The following is a 14160-nucleotide window of genomic DNA, read 5'->3' on the forward strand; positions in this document are numbered from 1 at the left end:
GTGAGCATGCTCAGAAGCAGGGAAAAAGGACAGCCTCTGGAGACAAATGTGAGAATATGGGTTGCTGCATATGCATAGAATGACCCAGATTCCTAACAGCAGATAGCTGGGGGCTGATATTCTCAAACTAGTAAGGGGCTATGGATATTGCCCCCCCCAGCCTGAAAATAATAGCCTGCAGCTGCCCAGAAAAGGCATATCTATTAGGTGCGCCAATTCTGGCACTTTGGCTCTCCCCACTTACCCTGTGGCGGTAGCAAGTGGGATTCATATTTGTGGGGTTGATGTCACCTTTGTATTGTCTGGTGACATCAAGTCCACGGATTAGTAATGGAGAGGCATCTATAAGGTACCTATTCATTACTAATCCTATAGTTATCTGGTAAATACACAGCCAGAATAAAGTTGGTTGTCAAAAATGGGGAGGACCCAAAGCTGTTTTTTAAATGATTTATTTAAATGAAAAAAACAGCGTGGGGACCCCTCTATTCTTGGTAACCAGCCTTGCTAAAACTGACAGCTGAGGGTTGCGGTGCCCAGTTTTGCCTGGCTGGTTATCAAACATACAGGTGAACCAACGTCATTATTTTTTAAAATTATTTAGACAACAGGAGCTAGCTAATTAATACTCCCATCACCCTGCACTTGCTGTTATTAGCTGCAACAGGTGTAGGCTGACGGGAGCAGTAGTCCCATTACGCTGATCACAGTTGTGGGCTCACGCTTTCATTTGACAGCGTGGGAAATGAGGATGTCTGACCGGTGGTTATGGTTTTACCGCCGATCAGAAGCAGTGTTTGCCGCGCTGTCCCGTGCATAACAGCGCGACAAACACCCGCTGTTCGGGAGGCCGAACCCGAACAGTAACACGGCCTTCTTGGTGATGTCCATGTTCGGTGTCCGTGCCCGAACCGTAGGTGTTCGGCATGGACGTCGAACTTTACTGTTTGGGTTTGCCCATCTGAAATTATAAAAATATTATTATAAATAACCAAATAAAATCTAGTATTAAATGGGATGTTAAAAATGTTCAATAGTTAATATTTAATAAATATTTAGTAATATTTTTAAAATAAAATATCGGTTATTTCATCGAGCCCCTGTGGTTTCATAGTATTCAGCTTCTAGATAAAAAAAAAAACGTCTTTCCTGCTACGTTGTTGGTTAGGACTGGAGTAACCTTAGCTCCTGGTATGGAGTCCATAGCACAATCATTTGCCGCCATATAGTAGACGTCCCGGTGACTGGTGATAATTCCCTCATGTGTGGGGTCTATTTGTCTCCAAGCAGAGAAATCACACGTTACATTCCACACATAACACTGTGTAGGAAAGGGGCGCGGGGTAATTGTGCCCGTAGTGAGGGGCAAATAATGCTGGAAACGGGTCTGAGGAGAAGATTCCATGTAGTGTCGCACTCCGGATATCCTTCACTGAGGCCCCTGATCATGTGACCCTGACTCCTCCCCTCCTGTGACCTCATCACAGGTCCTGTGCGCACAGAGCAGCCATATATGTGGAGTGCGGCTCTGCAGGTGGAGGTTCCACACCAGGACTGTAGCAGGTAAAGACCCCAATATCCACAGGTATCGCTTCTAATTGGGGGGAAACTATCACCTCTAATAATCCTCGGACAGTTCTGACAAACATTGAACAGTGCCCCTTTATGGAGGTGACAGCAAGTCTGTTTAGTCACTTTAGCTTCATGGTATCAGCTCTATTCCAATGGTGAGAGAGCGATTCACCCTGAGGAGTCACAAATTCTGGGGTTGGTATAAAATGTTATATTTAGGGGGGTTTGTGTTGTCTCCTTATAAGAATCACAATGGTTTTGTTCCGTTTCCGCTGATAGATACAAACGACCCAACTATGAAAGACGGGAACCAAGGAACCATGTATTACTCTCATAGTACGGGTCCCCTTACTTGCCCCCTCAGTCAGTATAATGTTTTTCATGTAATATAAGGAAGCCAACGGGGAACATGCCTCCAAAAAACATCATATCCAGAGAGACAAAAAAGCACTGTACATGGAGACTTTGGTATCGCCTCATTTCTGTCCGAGGTGTTTGTGGAAACAAAAAAGCTTTTATAAAAGCCTCAAAATTCAGTGTGTGAATCAGAAATGAGATCTAACGTGATAGAAGATTACAATGCAGGGAAGACGGAGAACATTCATATAAACGGCCGGTGGTGATGGAGTCAGTGACCGACTCTGGCCAGATATGTTTCTGGAGCCGTAGTAGAAGATGAAGATGTCGTCCTCATCATGAAGTAGTTATTCCTCCTGTCACGTGTAATGAATATCTCCTGCAGTATTACTAATGCCGATTCCAGGGTCAGAAAATGAGACGAGAATTAGCGTTATGGGAGATGAGTCTATGAGGAACGTATTCAGCTTCCAACTCCGAGGAAGAAACTGCTTGTTTGTGGCCTAAAATGTATAGGATACTAAGTACTGTAAAATAATAAATCTCCCCATATGTTTCCCTTATTGTCTTCAGTAATTGTATTACACAGGATTTTTATGATGTTTCATCTGCTCATCTCATTCAGATCTCTACAATATCAGATCCTCCTAGTGGTGATCTTCTATAGAAGAGAATTTTTCTGAATTACGCATCAAAGATGGATAGGAACAGAGACAAAATGGTGGAGAGGATATTACACCTCACCCTAGAGATGCTCTTCCGGCTTACTGGAGAGGTGAGAGATTCTGATGACGTCACATTACATCATTCTTATCTATGGGAATAACAGATGGACAGAACTGGAGAGGTAAGGACTCTGGAAATGTCTGTAGTCAGATTTATTAATGTGTCTCTCCATAACCAGGATTACACAGTAGTGAAGAAGACCTCTGGTGAGCGCTGTCAGGCCCTTGTGTCTGAGGGATGGGGAAGACCCCTGAGCCCAATCATGGGGCCTCCACCTCACCCCCTGATACATGATGACATCAATGACCAGAAGATCCTAGAACTCGCCTACAAGATGATTGAGCTGCTGACTGGAGAGGTGACACTGCTGGGAATGCTGGGACATCATACAGTAACGCTATAAAGGGATCGGGGGGATGACGGTATCATTGTATGTGTCAGGTTCATATAAGGTGTCAGGATGTCGCCGTCTATTTCTCCATGGAGGAGTGGGAGTATTTAGAAGGACACACAGATCTGTACAAGGACGTCATGATGGAGGTTCCCCAGCCCCTCACATCACCAGGTAATAGACAGGACTAAATACACATGGCCTATAATTATCTGTATATAAAGAATGAATTCAGTCCCTGTATGTGTTTCCTCCAGATCTATCCAGTAAGAGGACAACACCAGAGAGATGTCCCCGTCCTCTTCTTCCACAGGACTGTAAACAAGAAGATCCCAATGTTCCTCAGGATCATCAGGTAGATGGAGAGAAGGTGTCATGAGATCTCCTCTATGATGTGTAGACGGCTGTGAGGGTCTTGTGCTCAGTCTTGTTTTATCCACCAGTATTATATGTTTTATACTTGTGTAATGAGAACGGTGGAGATGGCAGGATTAGAGCTGATCATAGATGTGACTTCTCAATCTATCTGTGGCTTTTACAATATTTGTTTCAGGGTGAAGATCTGACCCATATTAATACTACAGAGACATATGTGAGGGGTGATGAGTGGTGTAAAGAGGAGATTCTTACATATGACTACCCAGGTGAGTAGAAACCACCAAATGCAGAGAAGTCACAGATTCTTCTCAGTCACCCACTGTGACTGTTTTATCGGTGGTGTAGTCCGCTATATCCCAATCGTGAAATCACCATTTTGTCTCTCCACCATAACATTCTCCTCCATTCAAATCTTTGGGCACTGAAAGTCCTTTACAACCTGGAGGATCCACCTACCCCCTGGGATTGAAAGATGTTGACCTTTACCTGCCCAGATCTGTAAACTACAAAGCCAAATGACAGTGTACATAGAATGTGCTGACAAGTTAGAAAATCACTTGAAGAAAAATCTTATGATGGGCCACTAAGAGAAAGCGGAGGGTAATGATGCTGTTGGCTTCGTAGAACCCCAATATCTTATTGGATGAATCTACCTTCTGTCCCTTCTGGGCTGCTGAATTTGCTCATATGGACCCCACAAGACGAGGTCCAGTCTTTCTGACCAAATTTCGCTTTTATGATTGACAACATTGAATGTGCAGTGAGGACCAAGTGTGAATTTCTGTACAATAACAACAGAGTTTCCCTAAATCCTGACTTTTCAGTGTCTTTTAAAACTTACTAACTTTAAGGTGGATTGTGATAAACTACACAAAAAAAATTACTCCTGTGCCATGATATATCTCTAAGCTGTGCGTGTCTGATGGCTATAATTATATATTTGTTTATGCCTGCACGAGATGTGTTGGCATGGCTCGAACTCTGGTTTCATAGCTTTACCTCCACATCATAAATTCCATTATGTTTTCAATCCTAAAGGATTTGGATTACTGCACAATTTCTCCTGAAATGGGGAGCACTAGTACTTTCTCTATTCTACTGGTCAGAACTCTTAGTAGCTCCAGTGGTCGAACATAAATGAGTGCATCTCGGTTTATTGTTGAAGTTCTCCCCACCAACGTACGTTGTTGTTGGGAATGTAACTTGTTTTTTATTCTGTCTTCTTTTTTACAGTATGATTGTGGTGGGATCAGCCTGCCTCACTTACAGTGAAGGAAATAATTATTTGATCCCTTGCTGGATTTGTAAGTTTGCCCACTGACAAAGACATGAACAGTCTATAATTTTATGGGTAGGTTAATTTTAACATTGAGAGATAAAATATCAAAAATAAAATCCAGAAAATCACATTGTATAAATTAGATAAATTTATTTGCATTTTGCAGTGAGAAATAAGTATTTGATCCCCTACCAACCATTAAGCGTTCTGGCTTCTACAGACCAGTTAGACACTCCTAGTCAATTCTTTACCTGCATTAAAGACAGTTGTCTTACATAGTCACCTTTGTAAAAGACTCCTGTCCACAGACTCAATTAATCAGTCATACTCTATACTCTACAACATGGGCAAGACCAAAGAGCTTTATAAGGATGTCAGGGACAAGATCATACACCTGCACAAAGCTGGAATGGGCTACAAAACCATATGTAAGACGCTGGGTGAGAAGGAGACAACTGTTGGTGCAATAGTAAGAAAATGGATGAAATGCAAAATGACTGTCAATCGACATCGATCTGGGGCACCATGCAAAATATCACCTCATGGGCTATCCTTGATCATGACGAAGGCGAGAGATCAGCCTAAAACTACAGGGGGAACTTGTTAATGATCTTAAGGCAGCTGGGACCACAGTCACAAAGAAAACCATAGGAAACACATTACGCCGTAAAGGTTTAAAATCCTGCAGAGCCCGCAAGGTCCCCCTGCTTAAGAAGGCACATGTGCAGGCCCGTCTGATGTTTGCCAATGAACACCTGGATGATTCTGTGAGTGATTAGAAGAAGGTGCTGTGGTCAAATGAGACAAAAATTGAGTTACTTGGCATTAACTCAACTCATCATGTTTGGAGGAAGAGAAATGCTATGATCGAAAGAACACCGTTCCCACTGTCAAGCATGGAGGTGAAAACATTGTTTTGGTGGTGTTTCTCTGCTAAGGGCACAAGACTACTTCACCGCATCAATTGGAGAAAGGATGGAGCCATGCCCTGTAATATCCTGAGTGACAACCTCCTTCCCTCTGCCAGGACATTAAAAATGGGTCATGGCTGGTTCTTCCAGCAAGACAATGACCCAAAACATACAGCCAAGGCAACAAAGGAGTGGCTCAAAAAGAAGCACATTAAGGTCATGGAGTGGCCTAGCCAATCTCCTGCCCTTAATCCCATAGAAAACTTATGGAGGGAGTTGAACCTCCGAGTTGCCAAGCGACAGCCTCAAAATCTTAATGGTTTAGAGATGATCTGCAAAGAGGAGTGGACCAAAATTCCTCCTGACATGTTCGCAAACCTCATCATCAACTACAAAAAACGTCTGACTGCTGTGCTTGCCAGCAAGGGTTTTGCCACCAATTGTTAAGTCTTATTTGCCAGAGGGATCAAATATTTGTTTCTCACTGCAAAATGCAAATAAATGTATATAATTTATACAATGTGATTTTCAGGATCTTATTTTTGATATTCTATTTCTCAATGTTAAAATTAACCTACCCTGAAAATTATAAACTGTTCATATATTTGTGAGTGGGAAAACTTACAAAATCAGCAAGGGATCAAATAATTAGTTCCTTCACTATATGTGAGTCTGTACCTCTCTGGTAGTCTTTAAAAAATGGTCTACATTACCTCTTTCATATGCCTGAGATCTAAATTTAAGACACCTCAGCTCTACACTATTATAAAACGCTTTCTTTAAATGTCTAATATTTCGTCTTGAAACTCATCTGATAGAAAATATTGTACCTTATGATAGTTTAGATTGCCAAGAGCCACAGAGCCCAATACTCTAATTACATCAAAGAGGTTTCACCATTAGTTGCTCTTTTTTTCCTGGAGAAGACTGTTGAGCTTGATAATTTCAGTAGATGTGTTATTGTCTATACTCACAGTTTTGCCGATCACCCTTTAACTTCTTTAACCCCTCTACATGTATCTGGACTTACACAGAGACCCATAGACTTGGGCCACAGTGTTACCTGCTGTTCTGTGGAGTGAGATAGAAATAAGTATAGTCAGGTAGCCAGGTCAGAACCAAGTGGGAACAGAAAATACAGAATCAGAAGCCACAAGAATAGTCAGTAAACTGGCTGGAGTCACAACTGGAAACAATACACAAGCCTGGAACTGAGCACAGAGGACTGAACCAGAGGAGAACATGGCTGTATCTGGCAAATTCCAGCAATCTGCTTCAAGCTTTAGTAGGGTGTGGTGCATTCCAATTGACTGAAGGAGGGAGCAGTTTACTCCAGCTGGACAGCACACATACCTGTACTGCCAGACTGGATGGTACTGCAGGTCCCAGGTAACATAATCTTAGTGGGTGGCCACCTAGAGCTTCTGTTACTGACGTTTCCTCCATTTTCAGTTCTGCCTGCAGATTGAAGGCTTCGCCTGGTGACAGAAGTAGACATCGCAGAAGCCGATCCCAGAGAAAATGGGACACACCATTTGCAGAAGCACTAAGATGGCAAAATGGCAGAACATCAGAGCAGTAGAAATCCACATAAAGTGACTACATTTTGGAAGTTATAACCCTCAATTAATTTATAGGAGTAGTGACTATTTTGACTACATAGGCACTTTCCGGAACTTACCACGCAGTGGATGTTGGAGAGTGAAAATTGCGCATTTGATTGTGCTCCAGGAGATACATACACACCATAAATTAAGTGGGTTCTTCTCACTATAGTAATGCCAAATGCTTGGTTGCTAAATGCAGTTTGGGCACATTGCAAGGCTCAGAAACGAGGGGGAGATTTGACTTTGGGACAGCGGATATTGCTAAATTGGTTTACAGAAGCCATATTACTTTTCAAGAGCCTTTGAGACACTAATACAGTGTTTTTCCACTGCCAGATGATGCACCTGAGTGGGGACTTTATTAGTAGTATCATCTTCACTTACATAACATTGGTGGCTTTTTATTCCATACTTGGGATGTAGAATGAACAAAGAGTTGATCACCACTGGTTCATGCTATGGAGTTTTCTATTAGGCAGTGAACTGTCATTGTCTTGGTGAATAATTCAATATTTTTACATAACTTGACATTTTTACTGACCACGTAAGTCAAAATATTCAAAAATATAAAATTCAAGAATATTTTATTTAAAAATAATGATTGATTTTATTCTTGGCAGATGACTGTACCAGGACATTAGTGGGACAACTGACATCTTCACTGTTTAAATCAGATGATCTTGAGATCCCACAGGATACATCAGAAGTGACTGCCATTACTCTAGATATACCATCATCCCTTCCCAGCAAAGATCTATTATCTCATCCTTTGAAACAGGTCCTATCTTCTGATTCATTACAGACTACCAAGGAAAATCAAAGTCACAAAATAATCATTAAAAAACCTATTGATCCTAAAGGAAAGAAGTCATTTTCCTGTTTAGAATGTGGGAAAAGTTTTAACAAAAAATGGAATCTTGTTACACACCAAAGAACTCACACTGGGGAGAAGCCATTTTCATGTTCAGAATGTGGGAAATGTTTTAACCAGAAATCAAATTATGTTAAGCACCAGAGAATTCACACAGGTGAGAAGCCTTTTTCATGTACAGAATGTGGGAAATGTTTTACAGAGAAATCAAGTCTTATCATACATCGGAGAACTCACACAGGGGAGAAGCCTTTTTCATGTTCAGAATGTGGGAAATGTTTTAAACAGAAGTCAGATGTTGCTAAGCACCAGAGAACTCATACAGGAGCGAAGCCTTTTTCTTGTTCAGAATGTGGGAAATGTTTTAACCAGAAATCAGATTTGGTTAGGCACCAGAGAACTCACACATGGGAAAAGCCATTTTCATGTTTTTAATGTGGGAAATGTTTTACACAGAAATAAACTCTTAATAAAAAATCAGAGAAGTCACACAGGTGAGAAACATTTTTTCATGTTCAAAATGTTGGAAATCTTTTAACCAAAAATTGTATTTTCTTAAAGGGGTTGTACACTGCTAGGACAACCCTTTGTCATTCCTCTTGTTTGTGATTATTAAAATAAGAGGACTGATACATTCCGTGCCGGTGCCATTCCATCGGTGTCAGCAATCATGTTCCCGGAACTCGTGAGGTTGTTACATAACACGAGCCCTGCGCCCTTCACTGTCCCCACCTTCAGATATATTGAATATTAATAGGAAGCCAGAGATGCTACTGCTCTTTGACTTCCTCTTACTGTACGATTTGTCCGAATGTGGGGACAGTGATACTAGTTGACTGGGTGCAGGCCTCACATGATGTAACAATATCACATGAACCCAAGGAATGCAAGTGCTGATGCCGCTGAAATGGCACCGCCATTGGAAGTTTGTATTATTGTTTTTATTTTAAGTGGACCAAATATGAGGAATTAGACAGTTGTATAATTAAATGAGAAAAGGAAATTTCTTTAGAACTTAATGTATTTCTTGGCCTATAAGTGAGTGCGTCTTATAAACTGGAGGCAGCTTCCTGTGACAGGAGAATGCTGAAAAATGCTGAAACAGTGTCCTTATTCATCTCTGAGAGAACTGCTCTTTCTCCTCCAGCCTAATACTTATCTAACTGGTGCAAAGTAGGAGGAAGGTTTCAGGACTTGGAAAGACGCTGCACGTCCTGAGTGAGCAACTGAAGAACCTTCCAAAAAAAATCCTATGAAAAACAGGGAAACTTGTGCCAAGTAAAACAAATATATTTTATTAGATCAAAAAGAATAAAAGCCTTACATAAAATCAATTACTCAAGGGAAATACAGATGCAAAATATACTGTCTGCGCAGAAAATGTACCAATGCCTAAAAGATTAGTATCATAGTGAAGGCATAAATTCAGAACCTACTAGATATTAAACAATAAAGACTTATCTGAATTCAATCACTCATTGAAATTACATCACAAGGTGACAGTTAGTGTATGCAAAAATCTATAAATGCCAGTGACTAATTAAAGATACACAGAAGACTATAGTCCTGAAGGTTCATGTATATATCCACTAGCATGTGGGGGTTCCATACCAAGACCTGACAATATAAAAGCATAAGAGACAATCTAGCAGCAATACAATATAAAGGTCTAATGTCCACAGACCTGAGCCTGAAAAGTAGGAGCTTTTTATAGCAGCCACATTCAAATAGGTATAAGATGTAGTAATAGGGCTACATATATGTCTAACAAGAAGTAAAGAAAAAAATATATTATATAAAGTATACACTGGACAAAACTAGTGCATAATATAAGGCACAGTGGCCAAGTATCACCAAGTTGTCAAATAGACTGTGAAAGCTCCTGTATAGTGCAACAGGCAAATCAGATATACATGTGCAAACAGCAATGAATAGATAAAATGTCTCTAGTGCAGTAGGTTGAATATGGCATATTACCTGGAAATACAGAGCAGAGCCCCGACGCGCGTTTCATGTGATGCTTCTTCCTGGGGGGTTACTGTAGGGGTAGGTGGGCATGTGGTTACTTTTATAGCGTTGTTAATCAGTGGTGGCAGCAATTGGTTTCGGCGCTCATGCTGACAAGCCGGGTGTGACGTCACCGCCGGTCGGCGGCACGTGCCGCAAGTCTACACCGCTGTCCAACGCATCAGGACAGAGAGGCGGAGCCAGCCCCAACACAGACGCATCTCCACGGCAACCCACAGCTGGAAGTCTGAAGGAGCGTTCTCTGCAGGGAAAGGATGCAGCTCATACGGTGCATGCGCAAAACGCTCCATACACAGTAGTGAAATGAAGTAGCGAGTGCACTATAGGTGCGGTTTAAATGCAGAGAGTGCTCCACTGTTAAGGTCTGTTGTGTGAAGTAGGACAAACGGGGAGTATAGAAATTCATTTGACTCACACAAAAAGTGTATTAAGCTAAGCATTTTCATATGTTCGTCTAAATATAAAGACGTGTAATAAATTAATTATATGTATGAATACCTATGAATATTAAAATAAAGGACTATCAAATGTGCCTTGGTGTAAGACAAAATTATTTATTTGAAAACATATGAACTATGTGTGGCCCTTTATCACATAAGAAAGGGGGTATACTAGAGTGAAGACATTAAGGCTCTGTGCCCACGTTGCGTTTGTTATGCGTTTCCGCCACGTTTTTGTGGCCGCGGAAACGCATACAAAACGTTTCAAAAACGCATCCCCATGCAATCCTATGGGATTCCGCAGTTGCTGTGTCCATGCTACGGATTTTACCACTACGGAATCACATAGCGGTAAAATCCGAAGCATGTCTATTATTTTTGCGGCATCGCGGCAATTCCACCACCATAGGATTGCATTGAAATGCTCACTTTACGCATGTGGCTATGCCCACCATGTGTGAAGTGAGCGCTTCATGTGCGGATGGTACCCAGGGTTTGGAGGAGAGGAGACTCTCCTCCATGCCCTGGGTACCATATCCCTGTAAAAAATAGAATTAAAATAAAAAATAGTGATATACTCATCTTCTGGTGGCCCCCGGAGTCCTTCCTGCCTCTCAGCCACGCTGCCGGCATCTTCCGTTCCCAGGGATGCATTGCGCGAATCACCTCTGATGACGTAACGGTCTCGAGTGATGCTATGTCATCAGAGGTAATTATTGCAAGGCATCCCTGGAAACGGAAGTTGCCGGCAGCGTCGCTGAAGGGCGGGACGACTCCGGGGGCGGCAGAAGGTGAGTATATCACTTTTTTATTTTTTTAAATTATTTTTAACATCCTATCTTTTACTACTGGTGCTGCATAGGCAGCATCAATAGTAAAAAGTTGGTCACACTTGTCAGGCACTATGCTTGACAAGTGTGACCAACCTGTCAATCACTTTTCCAAGCGATGCTTCAAATCACTTGGAAAGCGCTAGCATTCTGCAAGCTAAAAACGCTTGCAAAACCCTTGTGTTTTGCGGGAAAATGCATGAAAATTCCGCATGCTTTTTACCCGCGGCAGGGAGTTGCAGAAATGCTGCAGACATTTCCGCAGCATTTTTGCAACATGGGCACTTAGGCTAAATGTACAGCTAGACCCTGTTTAAATCCCAACAGGTAACCGTGTCAGTGGACATAGACAAGTGATCATTATTCATACATAGGAATAAATTAATTCTACAGGGAAAAAGAGATTATTTGGTAACAATAAGAAATAGGAGATAAACATACATAAAAGGAAGGGAAATAAAAGTGTAAATGTATATATATATGTGTGTGTGTGTGTATAAATGTATATACACATATATACACACACAGAGTTCCATCCTGGGAGTCACATGGGAAACCATCATTTCCAATGCCAAAGGATAAGGAGACCAAACTCAATCACTTGATAAAGAGGATTCCGGAAAACAGGAGCTATAAACTAAAGAGATATGTGTTAAAAATAAAACAAACACCAACTGATAAATTAAAACCACTAAAAAAAAAAATTCAAAGGAAAGGGGCAAAACTCAAGACTTCATTCAGCCCATTAGGTTGGACAGAATCTATTTTGGAGATCCATCGGGCTTCCAACTGTACTAGACTTTTCTTCCAGTTTCCACCTCTCTGGTCAATAAAAACTTTGTCAATACCAGTCACTTTCAGGAGTTTTGCATTGCAGTTATGGAAGGACTTAAAATGTCTCGGTATGGGTTTCAAGGAGGACAATTCTTCAACCTCATCAGCATTAATGATGTCTCTATAATGCTCCCTCACTCTATTTTTTAACGCTCTAGAGGTCAGTCCCACATATATCCTGGGGCAGGGACATATGGCATAATATACAACAACAATGGTGTTGCATGTGATGTGCTGTGTGATAGTAAATTTTTTTGCCTTCACTGGAGTCAAGCATAGAAGCACAAGAAATATTGGGGCAGGCAATGCAATTGTTGCAAGGAAAACAACCCCATTTCTGTCCCTTTGAGCCAAAAGCTTATTCTAGGTTAGGTCCTGCATAGTAATTGTGAACTAATTGATCTTTCAAGTCACTAGATCTGCAAGTAATTGAGGGTTGGTTGAAAAAATATTTTGTCAATGATCTGTTTGTAATAAGGGCCAGTATTTTCTTCACACATCCCTCATTTCAGACCACTTTTCAGTATACTTAGAGATAAATCTCACCTTTTGTTCCATCATAGATTTAGTTCTGGTTTTTAATAGTTCCTTCTGTGCTATTTTGGTGGCTTTCCTTAGGCCCTACTTAATGCTCCACTTAGAATAGCCTCTATCTTCAAATTTGGAGGAGAGAATATTGGGCTGTTCAAAGAAAAATTGTTCATTTGAACATATCCTTCTAATTCTAAGAAATTGGCCAGTTCTGCGCCCTGCCATATCATTAAAATGTTACCAATAAAACGAACCCAGAACAGGACCTTCTCAATATATGCGATGGGATTGGTAAAAAATATCTGCCTCTCCCACATGCCCATAAAAAGGTTTGCCTATGAGGGGGCAAAGGCCGCTCCCATAACTATACCCTGTTGCTGTAAGTAGATAGTTTCCTTAAAAATAAAATAATTATGCTCAAGGACAAAATTGATCAGATCTATATCAAGGTCGGTCATTGTCAAAAAAAAAAGTTTAGCTGCTTTGATCCCATCATGATGTTGGATGGAGGTGTACAGTGACTCCACGTCAAACGTAACGAGCCACATGTCATCATCCATCAGCATGCCATCAACGTTGCTTATAACGTCTCCTGTGTCCTTAATATAGCTGGAAATTGTATTTTAAAGGCTTCCTCTGACTGGTGTCCACTGGTTGGGACCCGGTCCTTGTCTGCCCTTATTCACACAGACGTCAACTTTGAAACATGATAAGGTTATTAATACTAGACAGTGTAGGACCGCTCCGACCACAGAGTTACCTTGTCGATGGTGGGACGGCTTTTATGCTATGTTTGATCAAATACAGTATTACTAAGAACTCTGTATGATTTAAATGCACTTTTGCTTTTTACTTATTTAATTATAGCAGGGTTTTTTCATTTTGTCTTTTGTAGGTTTTGTATGCTTTATGGCCATGTGAACATGCATTTATATGCTGCATGTGTACCAACTCAAACCAAGCTCAATTTTTGTGTTTGTTCTTTGTATTTTTGCATTCTGTGCAACCTGGGGTGTGGCCTCCCTCTCCTGAGCTGGAAATTGTATTTAAAGGCTTCCCCTGACTGGTTGTCAGTATCTAGTCCTAGAATCTGTTTTGTCTTGCCCTTAGACTTGCCCTTAGTTAACATGGATCTTGATGTTTCACAAGTCGGCCATCTTGCTTCCTGCCAAAGCTGTATATAAAGCCAGCACCTGTTCTGTTTCATTGCTTGAGTATTATGTTTTGGACTTTGTGCCTCTGCAGTCCCAAGCCTGGACTTACTATCCCAGTTGGTCCTCTCTTAACGGCGGAGTCCTCCGTCGACCTGCACGTCTGGATCCCTGCTTGCTGACCGAGTGATGGCTGAACACTTGACTTCAGGAACCTCTGCCTGACTACACCTGCGGTGAAGTAAGAACTCCAG

General features: G+C 41.3%; 1 protein-coding gene across 1 annotated transcript; it reads left to right on the top strand.

Annotated features, from left to right (window-relative positions):
* Nucleotides 1-10652, top strand: LOC141052952 (gastrula zinc finger protein XlCGF66.1-like). Its single transcript, XM_073550291.1, is given in 8 exon segments — nucleotides 1-48; nucleotides 2555-2704; nucleotides 2834-3013; nucleotides 3097-3220; nucleotides 3304-3401; nucleotides 3600-3690; nucleotides 7842-8545; nucleotides 8547-10652. Coding segments are annotated over 7 exon segments (1359 nt in total). The 5' UTR covers nucleotides 1-48; nucleotides 2555-2626; the 3' UTR covers nucleotides 8631-10652.
* The last annotated feature ends 3508 nt before the right edge of the window (nucleotides 10653-14160 follow it).

The sequence above is a fragment of the Dendrobates tinctorius genome, unplaced genomic scaffold (genome assembly GCF_039654945.1).
Source record: "Dendrobates tinctorius isolate UK_male_01 unplaced genomic scaffold, ASM3965494v1 ptg000164l, whole genome shotgun sequence".
NCBI classification, from domain to species: domain Eukaryota; kingdom Metazoa; phylum Chordata; class Amphibia; order Anura; family Dendrobatidae; genus Dendrobates; species Dendrobates tinctorius.